Genomic DNA, 20,963 nt, shown 5'->3' with positions numbered 1-20,963 from the left:
TTTTCATACTCTAAAGCCTCAAGTTGCTCAGAGACTCTTGGCTTATGTTCTTTGGAATTAACACAGCCTGTATTTCATTCTGATAAATGCGAAGCAAGAGACATAATATTGGCGAAGGTTCTGGAGACTAATCTGTGCCAAGTTTTGCACATATTTAAAATACGGCATCTCCAAGAAGTTAGGCCCTTAGGGGAAACTATTCATAGACTTGATTATTCTTTAAAATGAAATAATAATTTAGATCGGGTGTCTCCCTTATAAAAAGAAACTAGAATTAATCAATCAACAAATATGTATTGCATGGTGAACATGTCCCAGGAGAAAGTATAAGGTACTTGGGGGCATGATGTAATAATATAAATCATACCTTTGGAGAATTAGCACAGTACTCAGAGAAATGAGGCATGTACATAAATTGGTTATGAACAATTAGAGTTGGAAGGGATGATGACACTAAACCGGTAGTACAGAGGTCAGTGTGCCAGGTTTAGAGATGGTGGGAGACAGGTGAAGACCTGTATTCAGGGAAGATGTGGCCATCTATGATTTAATATCGTGAGTAGCATCTGTGATTTATAATCTTAATTATGAAAGCTTATTGTGTTCCGTCCTTCAGTGACATTCAGGATTGTGGTGTTCCAAACTGATTTAAAATTTTAATAAATGCCTGAGTGCTCTAAAGGTATTCCATTATCAAGGAATGGATCTCAAGGTTTAGAGTCTGGGATAGGGACTTAAAAAAAAAAAATTTACTGTTAAGAATATCAGTCAGTCTTATGCTCAGATTGGCACATGGGATGATCTTCTAAAAAGAGCTTTCTCTGCAGACACGTAGGACATGTATAGTCTCTCTCCCCCCTCCTCAAAGTCCATTATTAGCTTAAAAATGTATATATTCTACCTCAAATGTTTATTTTAAAAATGGGTTATAGATCACTGCAATTGAAATAAAATTTTGTTCTCGTTTATAGATGTTTATGATCCTTGTTACAAAACTAGCGGAATCAAATCTACTTAGAATTTAAATAGTGTTCAGAAAATTCCCTCCTTTTGTTTTACAGGTTAAAGAAAATACAGGAGAAGAAAAAGATTCTCAAGGAAAAATCGGAGAAAGACTTGGAGCAACGGAGGGCAGCTGGCGAGGTGATGGAGCCTGCTAATCTTTTGGCTGAAGAGAAGGATGAGGATCTTCTGTTTGAATAATCTTTCCTGCTCTGGTTCTTTCATAAGCCCTAACATGGCACCATCTTAAATCACGATGTGTAGGTTTGGTATGTGTGGCTGTTTATTTTTTGGCCTAAGAATTCACTGGTGGTTAAATTTTCCTGGATGTTGGTTTTGGGACTACCTTTGCAAAATCCTAATCAGCAACCATTTATCACTTGAGATTTGTAGAATCTCAAAGGAACCTGTAGAATTTATTCGGCAGAAGCAGTACCCTGTTCCATGTACATCTGTTCAAGTGATCTGCTTACCAAGCATATTAGGAAATTCCCCTTAGGAAATAGCAGTGGCCTCGGGCCAGCTGTTGCTGTAGCAGCCCGCTTCCTTCCTGCTCCGACACTGGGGCACTGTTGTCTGAGAGTGCTGCCGCCGTCCTGTGTAACCCTGGTGCTTCCTCTCAAGCTTTATGAAACCTTCACTATTTTTCCTTGCATGACAGGTCTCTGTCCTATCTGTCATGGGAGTTCTGCCAATTTTAATGTGATTATGGTATAAATAGTAAAATGATATAAAAATGAATTGTTCTTTTTTTTTCTTAAGGTACTAACAGTATCAGTCATGTTATTAACCTGAGATTGGCACATGGGATTGTCCCCTACCAAGAGCTTTGTCTGCGGACATGTAGGACATGGATAGTCTCTTTTTCCCCCCTTCATAGTATGGAGATGATTGTTGAATTTCGGGGTACTTAAACATGCCAGTGAGTTAAGAGGGGTTATTAATACTTCTTCCCTAACCTAAGAAAAATAATTCTCATCTGAGAGTATGTAATAAGGTAACTTTTATCTTACAAGCAGTAACACTTGCTGTCTCCCATTAAATAGGAAGATGAGACATTTGAGTGGCCGTATCAGGATCTGAGGTTTTTTTGTGCTGTTTGAGCTGGTGAGCCATCCGTGTTTACTCGGGCATTCTTGTACCCAGTGCTGGGCATTTCTGAGGTGATTGGCTATAGGACAGTTTTTGGTGAAATTGGTAACACTTGGCTTATCAGTATTGTATGTTAAGTCAATTGATATTGCAAGCCTAGGCTTTTTTAAGTCCCAAGCAATTTTGCAGACATTTAATACCTGCTACAAAATAATCTTTAGTTATGTGTCAGGCCCTCTTTTAAGTATTTTATTTATATTATCACAACAACCATAAGATGCATGTTATTTTAATCCCACATTTCATGGAAGAAATTTTTAAGGCACAGGGAGCTAGAATAATTGGTTCTAGGTCAAAAAGCTATAAGGTGGTGAAGCCAGGATTTAAATCCAGGCAGTCTACCTTCAGTGTTTTTATGTTCTTCTAACCACGCTCCCCCCCCTTTTTTTTGCCTCCCCTATATTTAAAACTTTGGGTAAAGGTAAGATCCCAAGGCCTGTTCTGGAGGAGCTGAGTTTTGGCAAGTCCTGTTTTGAATTGGACATTTTATTCTGTAGGTAACTTAGCAGTGATTGGAAAACCAAGTGAGTTCCTAAGCAGTTCAGTGTTAACCTATTTTCAAGGCTTAACATTTAATCCTCCCAACACTGGACTGAAGTGTAAGTATTATTCTCTCCATTTTACAGAAAAGAAAACTGAGGCGTTGTCAGGTCAGATAGCAGAGCTAGGATGCAGGCCTTGGTTCTTAAGCAGTATGTACTGCCTCTCTAGGAGGCAAAAAAATAGCTCGAAGAGTATGAGAGCCCCGGTTACTTAATGGTTTTTCACTCAGGTAAAGTTTGTCTTCACCTTCACCTGCTGAGGCAGGAGAAGTACCTAGATTTCTCCTGTGGCTTCTTAAAGCTCTTTTGTATTGGCCTTGGCTAAACTCCCTACAAAACTGCAAATGACTTTGTGGTGTTAGCATACTGTTAACTAGAAATCAGAAGGAAACAGTGAACCAGATTTGTTGTGTGGAGTGCTGTGATCCATAGGGGAAGGAAATGATCAGGAATAGCCAGAAGGGTAGCAGGTGTGTATGTGTGCCACTTTTTGCTGGTATGATTGCCTCCTTTGGGAAATGTAGTGGTGCGGTAGGAAAGTGAATGTTACATATTTGTCAACTCACATCCTAGTCTTTGTCCCCTCAGATCCTTGGCTACACAGAAGTGGAGTTTGGTCGAGTATTACATATGTTCTTTTTTTCCTTGAAAATGTTTAAGTTCACAGTGTTATCTTTAATAAACAAGGAACCAGAACCTACATCTGTGCCAATAGGGGGCACTCCCCCACCATGAATAAATTAAAAGGTATTTTATGGTTGGTTCAGAGGTTCCAAGTGGACTTATTTCTGGCAAAAACTTGCAAACCGAATGGTTAGGCAAGTTGAAACCTTGAACAGCAGAGGACATAAACACAGGACATACTCAGTGGTTTTATTTGAAATATAATTTTACTTTGTTTTCACAATACAGTGTGCAGTATGACAACTCAAAATAAGAGTGCAGATACAAGTAAGAGTACAAAGGTGGATTAACAATAGATGTCAGAAAGGTTACCTTTTATTAAGGCTAAATCCCTGGTTTATAGTTTCCATACACATTCACAAAATTACATTCAAATTATTCCTTATCAGTACTTATTCCTTGGGCCATGAGAAAAAGAAAAAAGAAAATCCAGACATTACATTTTTCATGTAAAGCAAATCTGGATTAGTCTAAATACTATTCTTCTGCATTTGTTCTTACTTATGAAAACTTAGCAAGGGAAGGTATTTCCTTATTTGAGCTAATGTGCATTTCATGAGCTACTGCGTCATTCCGATAAATGGATGATGCCTCTCCCACATTGGGGTCTCCAGTCAGAGCCACAAAGGACAGGAAATGGAACTGGCCAGAGAGGCTGGATAACTGGGTGTATTAGCAAGGCTTGTTTTCCTTAAGGAAGCCAGCCACTAAGTTTTCACTTTGTTCAGGGATTGTGTTGAATATCAACACATCCTTGTCACTGAGACTGAGAAAAGTTTGGGATATAAAAATTTCTATCTCTCCCATTGCTGATAAGAACTCTAGGACTTCACTGATTCCCAAATTCTCTTGTCAGCTAAGAGTATTGTATGACATGGCATGTGCCTTGGTGTAGGGGCTTTGTTTGTGAAAGCACATGGCCCTCATGTGGCTCAACAGTCTGTAGGCTAACTCCGGAACTGGCACAACAGCTGCTTAAACAGTCAATCTTTTAGATCTTAGGGCTGAAAACAGTTGTCAGTTATGAAAAGCAGCTCATAAAACTCCACTGTCTACCGTAGACTACCTTTCATTCCTTAAGAGAAAGTAAACTGGAAAACTGAAAAGATTAAGTGCTAATATTGTTGGTTTTCTCTGTCCTTAACTGGAGTGTTTCAGATCTGTAAAAAAAGTATGGCAACTCTTCCCCTGACCCAGGAATGTTACTTTCTTTCTAAGGAACGGTTATCTTGAAAGTATTTCCATATAAGACACATTGCAGCCAACTTCAAGGCCATGCAAATTTGAACAGAAAAGGCAACATAAACTATCTACATTTGTTCAAGTAAAATTACATAGAAATCAAATATATACACAACAATGAAACAAACTACTCATTAAAAACAATTGTTTACGTTAAATTAAGTGACAACTCCATGTTATTCCAGTGTTTCGCTTTGGGAACAGGAAATGCTGTAGCTAAAGTCATAAAAATAAAATCAAGACATTCACATTTGAGGTTGTTTGACACACATCACACCATCCCTAAAGGCTTGAAAAGACTACAAATTCACTTTCCATACCAATTACAGAAGTTGAATTTTAAAGCTACAGCTATAGAGACAGTATGAAAATCCCATTAGCTTAAACATTTATGATTTAACAAGACATTGCATTCTGGTCGTTAAGAGGCAGAACTTGATAGGATAAAAACTTGCTTCTGTATGCTTAACTCCCCGCCCCCACCTATGTTCTTTTCCTATAATGTTCAAATGACTTTCAGGTCATCCTTTCCTTGTGATCTCAAAGTCAGTTGTTATAGTATCTTCCTTTGGGTATAATTTTATTCCAATGCTAAATGAGTTATCAATGACCATTTGTCAACCTATTAAATATTAGTATACAGTACAGCAGCTATATTCATCCCACATTTCATCCCACAATTCCAGTTTATTACTTATATATGGCACAGTCAAGTTATACTGTGCTCATATATAAAAAACGCAAAACTGTCAAATGTGCTATGTCCTCTCATATATATGAAAAATGATTTGCATCATGAGGAAAAACTACCCATCAACAGTTTATATGACCATCTGCCATTCATAAAAGTATAACTTACACATTCTATTGTACTATGCAGATCAGAGAAATGATGCAAGGTTATAGAACCAATCACTTGTGCAAAAACTTCAGAAAATCGTTAAAAAGATATTTAATTAGATCAGAATCTGTTGAGTGTGCCATGAAATCTGATCCATAGTCTGAGCTAAAAAACTGGTCTTTCTAATGGAATGTTTCAGAATTAAAAGACACACAAATGAATTTAAGCCTAACAGAATAGTTTGAGACCAAAGTGGCACCATTTTAGGAAAGTATTTCTGATGACAAAACAAGCCTTCTAACCAAATACTGTCCTGCCCAGTACACAGAAGCACAGTCGTCCCCCACCTTACCCCATTCCCATGAAGTCCTTTAAGTTAACTGTTAAATAGCATCAATATTTATAACTATGTGAGACATGGACCACTGTATATATACAGACAAATTTTTCATGGAAATAGGACCAGGCAGTAAAGATTTAGTTAGGTGAAAACAGAATTAAAACATTTTTACAGGGATAAAATGGAACTGGTCTATTGAAAGCTTCCATTTAGAATCCTCAAGAGGAGGCAAGAATCTCTGAAGCCATGTCCAGAGAATAAAGACTGCTATGCACAAATTGCCTAAGGGGATTTTCTCACTAGTTTGAGATCAAAGAACAGGTCTACAGCTTATTTGGCCTGCTACCTCAGGGTCTTGCTGAAGTATCAGGGCTCTCTTCCTAGTGGCAGTTTGCCAGGTAAGTCCAGTCATACCACAGAATGGATGTTTCCCTCACCTCAGCCAAGTGGACGGTACCCACTGAGGTTCAGTATCAAGTTTGTTAATTAACCTAAGCAATTCCTGATAGGCTTTATCAAGATCTGAATTCACAATTGCCGTGTCAAAGTAGTGGCCGTTGTTCTGCTCCATTTCTCTAGTCTTCTCAATGATTTCTCTCAACTCTTCAGGCTGTAAAGAGAATACAAAAACAGGTAATTCCATTCCTTAAAAAATACACAATGAGTCACAGGTGACTGAAGAACAAAACATGGCCACCTGTTGCTTACTGTCTGTCAAAATATGCCACTTCAGGAGCTCCTCTTCAGCCCTCTCATGGCCTCTGATTTCCTTTGCTTTGGTGTCTTCAGGACCCATATGGAATCATTTGGGACTCAGTACAACCTTTCATACTGCTACTCAAGTTTGTATTTGTTTTACTCACTAGAGGCTTCAAGAGCAAAGACTGTTAATAAGAATCCCCTACAAGCATTTGTTTTCGAGCATTTTAGGGCATCATCACCTTTTCTTTAAAAAAAACAAAAACAAAAACAAAAACATCTTTTGTAATACAGAGCAAACCTTTCAGGTTGAAGCAAGGTTGGTAGGACCCAAAATGCCATCTACTCTTGGCTTTATAAAGATTTGCTGTCCTTTTAGATCTATTGCAGAGTTTGGCAGGGTAAATATCATGGGGAAAGAAAAGGACCAATAGAACGGGTTTCTTTCCATGAAAACACTGCCTGTCAACCCAAATTTAATCATCTAATGTTCTGGGGGAGTTACTTGGCTAGCTTCTCTGTTTGCAGTACACAAAGGATCCTAAGGAGAGTTTGGGAAATGACACAGAGCAGGCTACTTTAAAACACTGGGTAAAGGAAACAGCTGTTTCACAAAGATGAGCAGGTAGTGAGGAAGGGTATGAAACTTGGGCAGAATCCCCTGATTACCAGGCACATGTGTTAAAGAAAGTAAAACTACCCCCAAAGCACTTATCAATGAAGAGAACTCACTTGTAAGTCCAAATATTTCTGATAAAAAAGTCACACACCAATATTATATTGGACCCACAATACAAAACAACTTATTCAACTGGTTGATCTTCTGCAACAGTAGGAAGACCTACTAAAAATACAACTAATCCGGCCTGTCCTAAAAGCAGTTTCTTGTGTGGCTCTCTTAATTTTCATTCTGGAATGTTGTGCATCTGGCTGTGGTACACAGAATTCTTTGTTTCCTAGAGACTCTACTACACCATTATAAGTAACTAAACACACTGTAACATTCTTACTAAAGCTTAGGGTCTATTCAAATCTCAAGACTACTGACACAACATTCCAGAAAGTCAAAACAGAATCTAAACTTTGTGGTGCTAGAGTTGAAATGTAAAGCCCTACATCTCACATAGATTCACATAAAGAAAAAAATCCACCTAGTTTTTCTTTATTAAATTTAAGGCATTTTCTCTTTTGCCAAAATGGCTTATACCATTTATTTTAATTTAGGTTTTAATTTTCTGTTTTTCAAATTATAATTCATGACTAAGATAAAACAAAATGTTTTTGTGGAATAAAAAGGCTGTAAGATACATCACCCTTTATCGGTGTGCATGGAGCATACACCCAGACAGAACCGATGTTGGATCATAAAATAAGGCTGAGACATTTTTGAAAGATTCACATCTTTATATATGTTCTCTGATCACAATGGAATTATAAATTAGTAAAATATTTTTTTAATCTCCAAATACGTAGAAATTAGAAAATTACATACTTCTAAATAACCCATGTGTTCAAGAAGAAAATGACAAAGGGAACAGAAAAAATGTAAAAATTTGTAGAATGCAACTAAGGAAATGCTTAGAGGGAAACTTCTTAACTTTGTATTAGAAAAGATGAGGGGTGCCTGGTGGCTCAGTCGGTGAAGAGTCTGCCTTTGGCTCAGGTCATGATCCCAGGGTCCTAGGATTGAGAACCACATCCGGCTGGCTCCCTGCTCAGTGGGGAGCCTGCTTCTCCCTCTCCCTTTGCCTGTTGCTCCTCTGCTAGTGATGTCAAATAAATAAAATCTTGGGGGGGGGGGGGAAGACTTAAAAATCTAAGTTTTCTTCAGAAACTAGAGCAAATGCAAATTAAAGCCAAAATGTAAGAATAAAATAAGTCAATTAAATAGAAAAGAGTCAAATAGTAAAGAAAATTAAAGATAAAAGGTCTCTGGCTTAATTTTTTTTTTTTTTTAAAGATTTATCTATCTGAAAGAGGGAGAGAGTACCTGTATGATGGGGGGGGAAGGGCAGAGGGAGGAGGAGAGAGAGAATCTCAAGCAGACTCCTACTGAGTGTGTTGCCTGACACGGGGACTCCATTCCACGACCTGAGATCATGAACTGAGCCAAAACCAAAAGTTGGACACTTAACTGAGTCACCCAGGTATCCCTCCATCCCCAACTTAGTTCCTTTTCTAAAGTATTTTAGTTACTCCTTTTAATTTCCATATAAATTTTAAAAAATCATCTTTTCAATTTCTATAGAAACACCTGCAGGGATTTTTCTTTTTTGGTAGGGACTTTCTTGAATTAGAATTCATTTATAATTCACCTATTTTAAAGTGAATGATTTCAAGTGTTTTTAGTATAGTTACAGAGCTGTGCAATCAATATCACAATTTCAGAATATTTTCATCACCCACACCCTCTCTGCAGCCAAAAACCCCCTATCTATAAGCAGCCACTCCCCATTTTCTCCCAACCCCCAGCCCTAGGCAACCAGTAATCTACTTAGGTCCCTATATATTTGCCTATTCTGGACATCCCATAAAATGGAATCATATGGTCTTTTGTGACTGGGTTTTTTCACTTACAATGTCTGTAACATGTATGAGTACGTCATTCCTTTTTATGGTTTTTTTTAAAAAAAGATTTTATTTGACAAAGATCACAAGTAGGCAAAGAGGCAGGCAGAAAGAGAGGAGGAAGCAGGATACCTGCTAAGCAGAGAGCCTGATGTGGGGCTTGATCCCAGGACCCTGAGATCATGACCTGAGCTGAAGGCAGAGGCTTAACCCACTGAACCACCCAGGCGCCCCTTTATGACTTTTTTGAGACTTATAATAAAGCTGCAGTAATCAAGACTGTGATACTAGCATAAATATGGGATCAAGTCCAGAAATAACCCCCACCCTGCTTCCTGTTCATATTTGGGGAGGTCATTTTTAAAAAATGTGCCAATATAATTCAATGGGAAAAAGAAAAGTCTTTTTCAAGAAATTATGCTAGAGCAATGGAACATCTGTATCTGTTAAAAAACAAAACAAAAACACCAAACCAACTACCACCCTTGCTTCACTCTGAAACAGATTAGTTTGAGAGATTACAGACCTAAAAGTAAAAGCTAACACAAGAAAGTTTTTAAAAGAAAACATGGGATAAAATCTTTGTAATCTTGGAGCAGGCAAGTTGTTTCAGACAGTACACAAAAATCATTAACCATAAGAAAAGTAAAAAAGTGTGCTTCTTTAAGCACTTTGAGAAAATATTTATATCCGGAATATATACAAGAATTTTTACTACTCCGTAAGAAAACTAAAAAAAAAAAAAGACATTTCACAAAAGAATATGCCTAAATGACTACATGAAAAGATATGACTATCATTAGTCATCAGGCAATTGCAAATGAAAAGCTTAATGATAACACTTCACACTTAACTAGAATGGCAAAAATTGTTAACCAACAAAAGCAAAATCTAATAAGGATGGGGAACAAATGGAATCAACTGATTTAAAACAGTTTGGCAGCTTTATACAGTTAAAATATACACTTAACCATTTGATCCAGCAATTTAAGAGAAACAAAAACAGATGTCCACCACGAGACTATGGATGTTTACAGCTGCTTTAATCACACTGGCTCAAAATTGGAAGCAACCCAAATTACTTTTTTTTAAAGATTTTTATTTATTTATTTTTAAAATTTATTTATTTGACAGATCACAAGTAGGCAGAGAGGCAGGCAGAGAGAAAGAGGAGGAAGCAGACTCCCTGCTGAGCAGAAAGCCCGATGCGGGGCTCGATTCCAGGACTCTAGGATCATGACCTGAGCTGAAGGTAGAGGCTTTAACCCACTGAGCCACTAAGGCTCAGTGGGTTAAAGATTGATTTTATTTATTTATCTATCTATTTATTTATTTATTTGACACAGACACAGTGAGAGAGGGAATGCAAGCAGGGGGAGTGGGAGGGAGATGCAGCCTCCCCACTGATCAGGGACCCTGGATCATGACCTGAGCTGAAGGCAGACACTTAACAACTGAGCCATCCAGGTGCCCCATCCCAGATAATTTTTAACTGATAAATTGTGATACATGTATAACTCATGGTCTACCACTCAGCAGTATGAAGGTATGAACTACTACTATTAGATACAACATTGATGAATCTCAAAAACATGCTGGTCAAAAGCCAGATGCAAACAAACTCTTATGGTTCCATTTATATGAACTTCAAGAAGAGACACCATAAATCTATAGTGACAGAAAGCAAATTAGTGGTAGCCTAGGGAAGAATGGAAGGGTATTAAATTCAAAGAACGAGAGAATTTTCTGTGATGAAAATGTTCTAAATCTCAACTGGCATGGCAGTGACATGGTATATGTTTTGCCAAAACTCACTGAATTATACAAATAAAACACATGCATTTTATTGTATATAAAATAATTTCAATGAAGTCAATTTTTAAAAATTAGAGAACTCTCATTAGAAAATCAAGCATACTGTAAAATGCTAAAACATTTTGGTACTGAGTAAGTTCTTCCTTTAAAAAAATACGTATAATTGGTATCTTTCTAGACCTTACTCAATTTGGGACAGCTAATTCAAAATAATGGGATAAATAATCCCGTGAGAACACTACCTGCCTGAGACCACCAACCCAAAGTTACCTAACATGTTTCTGAATGGTATATAGCCCTTGCATGATACTGAATCCTTGGAGAAGAAAAACGACAAAATAAGTGTGCCTAGTAGAAAACAGAAAAATTAGGCTGAACAAATAGGAGGAAGTACACTCCAGTCTATCCTTTTCCTTAAACAACCATGGTATCTCTGGTCTACCAAAGTTTCACAGAGCATTAGTTTCGTTTTCTTCATTGTGATCCCCCTCAAGAACAGCCAGTGATCATGCCTCTTTTTTTTTTTTTTTTTTTTGTATCCTCCCAAGTGCCAAGAACAGCAGATGCTCTGACTCCACTAATTTATGAGCTTACGACTGTGTTGGAAACATGAAAAAGGGGTGAACACTACGTTAACTGGCGGACCTATTTAGCCTGAACAAGGCAACCAGAATTATGCTCATCACAGAGGATGGGAAAATCCTTGACTGTGAATAGCTTTAAGAAGACATTGAAATGTAAAACCTCCACATACAGATTGAGTAAGAAATATAAGTAGACCGAGAATGGAAAAAGATCTATCTTGGGAAGGAAGAAAGAAGGTTGGTGGCTATGGTGCACAGCCAAGAATCATGGGAAAGGAATGATATGCTTTTAATGACTTTTAAGGATCTTAAGAGTATTATGATGTGTGTTTATGGCTTTCAAAGAGATTTAGAGCAAATGAAATGAGAACAACTGAGTGATTCCTCCATAAAACAAATATTTAAGAAATCAGCAAAAAACAAGGAAAAGTATTTGTTACTTTGATATAGGAAGTCACTTGACAGTTTTCATTTCACACATTTAAATAAAGTCAATACTTTCAGACTAACACATTAATTATAGTTTTATTAATAATGTTTAGTAAAATGTGAACTACACTCAACCATGTCCAGCATCTAAAATAATTTAAAAAAAATTTACCATTTCAGATCATGTGAGAAGACCAAAGGGAGAAGACAAATAGAACATAAATTTCAACCACAGAAAAGCAAGAGCTCCCAACTCTGATGCCCCACATATGCAGAATATCTGCAGAGAAAAGTGGGTAATTCCTAAGAATCTGCAGAGAACTTTTTTCTTGGGTGTACAGGGCAGGGGGTTACATAATCCTTATTGGAAATAACACAAAACCATGTGAAAAAGATTAAGGATGTTTTAAGGAATGCCAAAGGTAACCATACATTTGGGATGGCTACAGGAAATACATGGAGTGTTAACAAGAGAAGGCCCCTGCTTTGGAGAGCTGCCACAGTCCAGCCAGAGGCAACAACAGCAATTTTGGGAAAAGTGATATGGCAGAAAGAATAATCAGTTTGGAAGCTCAAGCTGATGTAGCTTTTAAGCACTGTGACATGTTAGGTCATGACTGTTTCATGTTTACTTTCAATGGAACAGTACAACACTGTAATAACTTTACCTTTGGATTCTTGCCCTCCTTGGCCAATAATGCCCGAAGTCTTTCTTGTGAAGGGGGTGCAATGAAGATAATATATGGTTTCAAGTCTGAATTGCGGAGAGCCTTCAAGGACTATTAAAAAAAAAAAAGATATTCTGGATATTTACAATAATTTTCATTATTTAACTACTTCCCAATAATATACTTGGAAAAATAATGTCATTTAAAAAAATAAAAAGAACATCAACTATGAGTGAGTTTCCAAACATCTTTGTAACAATTCACAGTATTTCCAGATCCTACCATTCACAGTAAGAATATACTGTGTACCTGGAAAACATACACACACACACACACACACACACACACACACACACACAATCAGCTTGCCCTCTTTATATAATGAAATAAATAAAAATGAATGACACTGAAGGTCTACAACTGTAATGCTAAAATATCCTCTAATAAGATTACTTAAAGACTATAAAGACCTATATTCAAAATCCATTTTGGAGGAAGCAGAAATAAGCAGTAATATTACCATGTGCCAGGGTCTAAATGCAAGCAGAAAAGAAAAAGAAACACACACATACACAAAAGAAGTTCTAGAAAAGTACACACGAGGAAAAGCAAACTGCTTAATTTAGGAGGCTGGTTTTTTCCCTGCCTTTGCCATTGGGTGACTATGTGTTTCTAAACTTAAGCACTCTACCAAAATAGGGATCACAAAAACACGCCCTTTTCTATCTAAAAACATTAACTAAGACAATGTGCTTAACGGCTCTAATTTCTTTGATAAATATGCTAGCCCAAGTAATATAAGGAATTCTGAAGGCAATTAGTAAAACTATTAATACTTTTCTTATAGCAAATGTTTATAACTAAAATAGTAGAGACTAAGCTTCTTTGTCCATTAAAAAATGTAGAGGATCAGTGGGGAAAAAAAAATGTATGATACTTTATTTACCTGCGTACGAAGACTTAGAAGACATATTTTGCCAGAGTTGATCACTTGCCGTACTGAATCTATGCTGGTTCCATACAAATTTTTCTCAAATTCACCATGTTCAATGAACTTTCCAGCTGCAATGTCTGCTTCAAATGCTTGCCGTGAAACAAAGTGGTAATCTCTACCAGCTACTTCGTGGTCTCGCCTACTCCGAGTTGTATCTAGGCAAACAAAATCAGGTAAAAATAACAGGCATGGATCAGAGTAAGGCTGGGGGATAATTCTGCTAGTTAGGGAAAATTTCAATTTTGTATTATAGAGGAAACATAAAAAGATGAATTGAGGAAATCTTAAGAGCCCATGTGTTTAACACTGATTCATTTTATTTCTAGACTGAGAAATGAATAAAAGTATGGTTTTAGTAACTTAATAATAGTCATATTTAATTGCCTAAACACATTTTATGCTTACACTTTAAATTACTTCTCACATTTAAAACACTGCCACTCATCTTATCCTGGTTTATTTCCATTAAGTTTTTTTTTTTTTAACCCTCCCCACCCCCCGGGGAATTATATAATCTAAACAGAAACTTCTATGTTCAGAGATTAGATCTACATTTTTCTCTTCTGCATCAGTTTAAAAAAACCAGGAAATGATTCCGTATTGAATAGGTCATTTTATAAAGCCCAAATTGAAATTCATTTAGAAAATAATTAGTACCATAGGAAAAACTGAAGTTTCTCAATAATGACTATTTTGAGTTAAAAATTCTCAAAAGAGTTTATTAAACAAAGTTCCTCTTTCCTGGGCAAAATTGTTTTGATGAACTGGATGAAAAATTTCCCTCCAGTGAGGTTCTAAGGTTGTCAACTGAAAAGCACAGAAAAATGGGAATGCATCCAAACTTACGAGGAACTGCAGATGCAAAGCGGTCTTTTTCTTTGTTCATGAGCCTCTGACGCAATTCATTCTGGCCACAGTTCTGTGGACCAATCAAAATGATAGGTCTTTTCCTATTTGCTGGCTGATGATAAAGTGACATTTCCTCATAAGTTAAGATCTCTTCATTGTCATAATCTTTGGAGAAAAAAAAGTTAAGCCCTTCAGGTACAATTATTGCCATGTAATAAAGACACAGATCTTACAAAACAATTGGAAAGAAGCAAAATTTATTATTAAAAACACTTAACTTTTTTAATCAAGAGAAGTAATAACTGGGTAGGATTATATGAATACTTTCCAATGTCAATTATACTTCCCAATACTATGAAAATAAATAAGACAATATATTAATCCTTCTAGAAGCCTTTATTGCTTCTCTTTTTTCATAGTTTTAAGACAGTAAAACTACTTGTACTGCTGGTACTGTAAAACAGCTGGTTGGAGCCCATATTCTGACAGAGAATGGGGCACCAGGGGATGAACTAATGAGAGTATGGTCTGTCATTTTCATAAAACGGGGATACAAATACTAAGAGGGTTGGTTTAAGGATCAGACACAATATATATGCTAAGCGTAATACCTGGCATAGACAAATATTTAAAATAGTAGCTACATACAAACTAGTGTTATCAGAGAAAGTAGGAACACTTTTCTGTGATTACAACTTGAAAACAGTTTGTGCTATCCAAACTTAGAATACTAATACTAACCTGAGGTCATGATTCAAAAAGAGATATAAATTGTGATAGGTAGGTAACATTCCTAAAGCCCATAATCCAGATGAAATCAGAACGGTCAAGTAGTAAGAAACAAAGGCAGACAACAAGCAGCCTGTCATCTTCCCACTCATATTACTTCCCCCGACCAGGGAAGAGCATCAGCTGTTATAGTCACACTCAGCTGTAAGTTCCACAGGGCCAGGCAATCATTTTAGTCTTGCCAGTGCTTAGCACAGAGTGCAAAGCAGGAACTCAAACTGTATTTGTCTAAATTCTAACTCTGTATTAGCTTTAAGAGAACTTAAGCAGATCTTTAACATCTGAACCTCAATTTATTAATCCATAATCTCAAGGAATTTATTGTGAAACCTAAACAGATGAAGTCATCTAAAGCATATAGTTCTGCCCCTGGAAAAGAATGGTTATTACAAATGATAGTTATTATTAATAAAAAAATATTCATTATGATGACACCATTATGAACGAAAGTGTAATTCCTGCCCTTCCCAAAATGCTCCGTCCTCTGAAAAATCAGAGTTCTTTCTTGTAACATGTTCAATCAGATTGTGGCGGCATTTTTATTTATAAACGCTTTATTTATACATCCGTAAGCTTCAGATTTGCAGGTTTTCTGTAGAGTAATAGCTGTTAAAGCAGAACCAATGTAGTATGTTTCAAAGGATGAAGAAACAGATACTAATCACTTATCCAAATACAGAGAAAAGGATTAAAAATTCAATAAATCTTAGCTACACAATGTTTCAGTTAGTATTAATGATGTTTATTTGGAAAAAAAGTAAATTGAACTGCAGATTTAGTTTTAAATGGGGTTTTTCAATAATCTATAACATTTTATTTTCATGTTTAATTTATGCTGCCTGAAAAAAAAAATCTGAAGGTATTGAGAGAATAAGACTTATAAACTGTATGAATGCTGATGATAAAATGACATTTCCTCATAAGTTAAGATCCTTCGCTTATGGAAGTTAAGGAGTCCCTTTGCTTAATTTATTTGGCTTCTTTCTGACAAGAACTGAAGCAGGAGTAGACAATTCTAATGCACTAAAGGATGAACCAAGAAGGTAATGAAAAGCAGTAAAATCAGGCTGAGTTTATAAAAACTGGGTGTGGTGGAAACTGTTGAACTAAGATAGTAGGTACCTAATAGAGAGACAACGTCATCACTGAGGTCCAGCAGACAGCTGTCACTTGGGAATACATGCCTTGTGTTATTAGAGTCTTTGATATGAAGAGACATTACACTTAAACATTTTTTTAATTTTAGTAATAAAACAAAATAACTCTATGTACTTGACTCAGCCAGCAGGGAGCAGGTTCTGTGGAATGGGCTGCCTCAGTGACGTGAGTTATTATACACAAAATAATCATTTTTTTACTTAAAATAAAATTATATTGTTAGATTTTGTTTAGAGGCATCTATTAATTTCACAAAGAATTTAAGTAGGATAAACAGAGGAAACTATTAATATTAACACTGTATAATGTTAAACTGTACTTTAATTATTTTTTAAGATTTATTTATCAGAGAGAGAGCGAGCACAGGCAGACAGAATGACAGGCAGAGGGAGAAGCAGGTTCCCTGCCGAGCAAGGAGCCCGATGTGGGACTCGATCCCAGGACGCTGGGATCATGACCTGAGCCGAAGGCAGCTGCTTAACTAACTGAGCCACCCAGGCATCCCTAATTTTTATGTCAGTTTTTCTCTAAGTTCAAAATGCTGCATTACTCCTAGGATTCAAAAAAAAAAAAATTTCTGTGAAATGACCTTCTTAAGCACATCTTACATTAAGAAGCAAAAGAGGATAAGAAATATAACTCTCTGAAAAACAGAAGTTTAATTTATTTCAAGTGTTAGATATGGACCTCTTTCAGATATAAATCCAGCTATATCTAGTAGAACTCACCATCATTTTTGGTGGGGGAGGAATGGGGATGTGGTGGGGGGAGAGAGGGGTAGAGGGTGAGGGAGAGAGAGAATCTTAAGCAGGCTCCACACCCAGTGTAGAGCCCAACTCAGAGCTGATCTCACAACCCTGAGATCATGACCTTAGCCAAAATCAAGAGCTGGACGCCCATCTCCCTGATATGAGGAAGTTGAGAGGCAATGTGGGGGGTTTGGGGGGTAGTAAAGAATAAATGAAACAAGATGGGATCGGAAGGGAGACAAACCATAAGAGACTCTTAATCTCACAAAACAAACTGAGGGTTGCTGGGAGGAGGGGGGTCGGGAGAGGGTGGTGGATTTATGGACACTGGGGAAGGTATGTGCTATGAAGTGTGTAAACTCTGGTGATTCACAGACCTGTACCCCTGGGGCTAATAATACATTCTATGTTAATTAAAAAAAAAAAAAAGACGCCCAACTGACTGAGCCACCCAGGTGCACCCAAACTCACCATCATTTTTATTGGCATTATATAAAACCTTTTTCCTCTTCTTTTTATTCTTCTTTGCACACCACAGTTTTCCTGTTGAACAATTAAAAGCATAACTGTAAATGTGGTACTTGCTTCCTTGAACAAAGCTACATATCTGAAATCGAAAAACTCAAGTAGCTTTATTTATTTATTTTTTAAGATTTTATTTATTTATCTGACAGAGAGAGATCACAAGTAGGCAGAGAGGCAGGCAGAGAGAAAGAGGGAGGCAGGCTCTCTGCTGAGCAAAGAGCCCGATGTGGGACTCAATCCCAGGACCCTGAGACCATGACCTGAGCCAAAGGCAGAGGCTTAACCCACTGAGCCACCCAGGTGCCCCTCAAGTAGTTTTCCATTTAAATTTATAAACACACACTGTTGTACAGAATTATTTTTCAGGGAAATAGTTATAGTTTTCCATTAGTCTCACATTACAGATGATCTTTTTTTTTAATTTCTAAAAAATGTTATTTATTTATTTATTTGAGAGACAGAGTGAGACAAAGAACAAGTGAGCATGAGAGTGGGGAGGGTGAGAGGGAGAAGCAGACTCCCTGCTGAGCAGGAAGCCTGATGCAGGACTTGATCCTGGAACTCCAGGATCATGACCTGAGCCGAAGGCAGTCACTTAACCAAATAAGCCACCCAGACGCCCCTACAGATGATCTTTAGTACTTAAATCCAGTCCTTTCTTTAAAGTTTTAAGATAATTAGCTTTGCCTCTCATATCACTCTTACCATGAACACATATTTTTTGACACTTCTAACTGATATGCAATCTTTAAAAAAGATTTGAGAGAGAGAGAGAGAAGGAGTGAGCTAGCATGAGCAGGGGGAGGGGCAGGAGAGAGAGAATCCTCAAGCAGACTCCCCAATGAGTGACGAACCCAATGTGGGGCTCCATCCCAGGATCCTGAGATCGTAATTTGAGCTGAAATCAGGAGGTGGCTGCCTAACCGACTGAGCCACCCAGGCGCCCCCTGGTATGTAAATTTAAACATAGATCCAGATGGAGACCTAAGAAGCCTTTCATTAATGTCAAATATTAAGTGTCCAACCTGATTTTTCTGGCTCCTTGTCTTCTTCTATGGTTTGCTTCATGGCTTCCCTTTGCTGCTGAAAGCTTTTCCCTTAATAGCAGAAAGAAAAGAGGGTAAAATATAAGACAAAAGAATATAAGTTTTTGTTTTTTAACCCAGGGAAAATACCAGAAGCAACTCTTTGGTTACATTCCCTTTTAAATCTTTCTGCCACCATATGAAAGTATGTCAGCTATGATAATAAGCCTCCAAATGTTTAAAGTATTAGGTTTCAACCTCACTATCAACCAATCCTAGGACAGGTATTACTAGAATATAGACATATCATCTATTAGAAAAGATAAGAAACCAGTGATAGAAAATCTAATAGTTCAATTTTTACAAAGCTTTCACTGTGTACTCACTATGTGGAAAGTACTATGCTAGATCATTTAGAATCATCTCAAATCAAACAAATTAATTCTAGGAGTTAACTTCACAAAATATGTGAACATTCATCACTTTTTTAAGATAGCACTCAATATATCCCCTTGCATTTATTATTCTCAATCCCTTTTTCTATATATACAGTGTACATGGGTATGTTTTAATGGTTTTTTTATTTCCACCTTTAAGCTACCACTGATAAAAATAAATAAAAAATATACAATGTTTTTCCTCTTAGAATTAAGATTTTAATATAGGAGGCTTTTGAAGTTTTTGACTTTCATCTTCTTTCAGATATCTACCTTAAAATCAAATGTATTTTTTCGGGAGGATAAAAGTGTTTTTACTTAGAAAATCTGGAATAGAGTTCTACTACAATTTTTATATCCAGTTCTTTTTGTTTCAAGCCAAGGATTCTTTGAAATCAATAAGCAAATTCCATCTATGTTGGGATAATCTGTAGAATTTAGTGCACTTCCTAAGAGCACAGCAAAAACATGAACACGGAGTTTGGCACACATAAGAAGTATTCAAGATAACCTGGTTATCTTATGCTATACAGATCTGCATTCTTAGTAAAAATAAGTAACTATTATTAGAGGGGAAATTTTAAGAGCATTAAAATTTAAAAATAAGTAATAAAAAAAATAAGTATCTGATTTTGACATTCAAGAAAAAAAATAAGGAACAAAATAATTTTGATAAGTTACATATCAAAATGTTTTAAAGCATTAGAGTCAGGTACTTCTTTGGAACATTTTTATAGTACATATGTATATAGACTGTTGTAATGGCAGCAGACATTAATGGGAGGTGGACAATATGACCTCTTAAATCTTCTAACACTTAAAACCATCATGAAACTCAAACTAAGGTAGATCTATTTACTTGTCCTATAAAAGACTTACAAATGATATCACCCAAATCTCCTGATAAATCTTTCAGAAACTCAATGTAATCAGTCAATATACTCTAGTTCTAAATATTTATGGGCTAAAGATGGCATGAGAAGATATCAAATTGCTATCTGGCACAAGCACCAAGTAGAACATGATGGCTACTCAATACTCCAGGGTTTCTAGAGGAATGTCCCAGGTTACTGTGAAAAACCAAAGGGTGTAGCATCATCCTTTAAAGTTAACATAAGAAGCCCATTCCTCATTCTCTGAACTGAGTATAGATAAAATTTGTTTTTAGTTTTTAGGTTTTAAAATAGAGCTTTCTGTGAACTTATTAATATATATAAAGACCCAACTGCATGAAAAAGTAATTACATCGTTTTTTAAAAGACATGAAAAAGTGAGTTTTTCCCTGAGAAGGCTTGCATTTTAAATGTTCTTTTAAATATGTTCTATCATATTGTCTTTTACCTGGAACAAGCCCAGCTAGAGGCTGATTATCTTCATCCCCTTCCCTGTAGGCTTGCCACCAATTTGGATCTTCTTGACTGATGACATGAAGTATATCCCCTTTTTGAAAAGACAGACCTAATTCTCGACATGGAACATAAGGGTCATCCGAGGGGTCATAATCAAAATGAGCTTTCACATGGATCTAAAAGATGAAAAGGGTAAAATTCAAAACAACAGTAATGATGATATGATAACACAAAATATTCAGCATAAACATTAAAATGTTATAATTTTCCATTAGTGTAAAGCAATTATGAATTGAAAGCGAGGAGGTTTAGTTAAATAACAGCAGTATTTTCTCAGGCTTCTCTGTTTTCTGCAATTAAGTTCATCTCTCTCTTGACTGTAAACATGTACAAGAGTAAAAAACACACAAACAGAACCATATGAGAGTAAGCAGAGCATCACACTGTTAGCCACTAACAAGCCTGAAGTGCTCAGGGGCCTCAAAGGCTTGAGAGAAGCAGGAGGGAATGTAACCGAAACCC

The 20,963-nt window shown here is 36.6% G+C and overlaps 2 protein-coding genes across 5 annotated transcripts in view; one reads left to right on the top strand and one right to left on the bottom strand.

Moving 5' to 3' along the window:
* ATP6V1D (ATPase H+ transporting V1 subunit D) overlaps positions 1-3,457 on the top strand; it is a 30,942-nt gene extending 27,485 nt beyond the window's left edge. The window contains exon 9 of the mRNA XM_059373434.1: positions 1,062-3,457. Within this exon, the coding sequence (XP_059229417.1) occupies positions 1,062-1,203 (142 nt within the window). The 3' untranslated portion in view covers positions 1,204-3,457. The remainder of the gene's footprint in view (positions 1-1,061) is intronic.
* Positions 3,458-3,555: 98 nt separating this feature from the next.
* Positions 3,556-20,963, bottom strand: part of PALS1 (protein associated with LIN7 1, MAGUK p55 family member) — a 75,421-nt gene continuing 58,013 nt past the window's right edge. For all 4 annotated transcript variants that reach the window (XM_059373428.1, XM_059373430.1, XM_059373431.1 and 1 more), the window contains 7 exons: positions 20,434-20,617; positions 18,656-18,727; positions 17,577-17,648; positions 14,407-14,574; positions 13,513-13,715; positions 12,567-12,677; positions 3,556-6,413 (listed from right to left, as the gene is read on the bottom strand). In XM_059373428.1, coding sequence (XP_059229411.1) covers positions 6,237-6,413; positions 12,567-12,677; positions 13,513-13,715; positions 14,407-14,574; positions 17,577-17,648; positions 18,656-18,727; positions 20,434-20,617 — 987 coding nt within the window. In that variant the 3' untranslated portion in view covers positions 3,556-6,236. The remainder of the gene's footprint in view (positions 6,414-12,566; positions 12,678-13,512; positions 13,716-14,406; positions 14,575-17,576; positions 17,649-18,655; positions 18,728-20,433; positions 20,618-20,963) is intronic.

This window comes from Mustela nigripes, chromosome 13, assembly GCF_022355385.1.
Source record: "Mustela nigripes isolate SB6536 chromosome 13, MUSNIG.SB6536, whole genome shotgun sequence".
In the NCBI taxonomy this organism is placed as follows: Eukaryota; Metazoa; Chordata; class Mammalia; order Carnivora; family Mustelidae; genus Mustela; species Mustela nigripes.
Note: the sequence above shows the minus strand (reverse complement) of the source record. Positions and strands in the feature narration are given on the sequence as shown.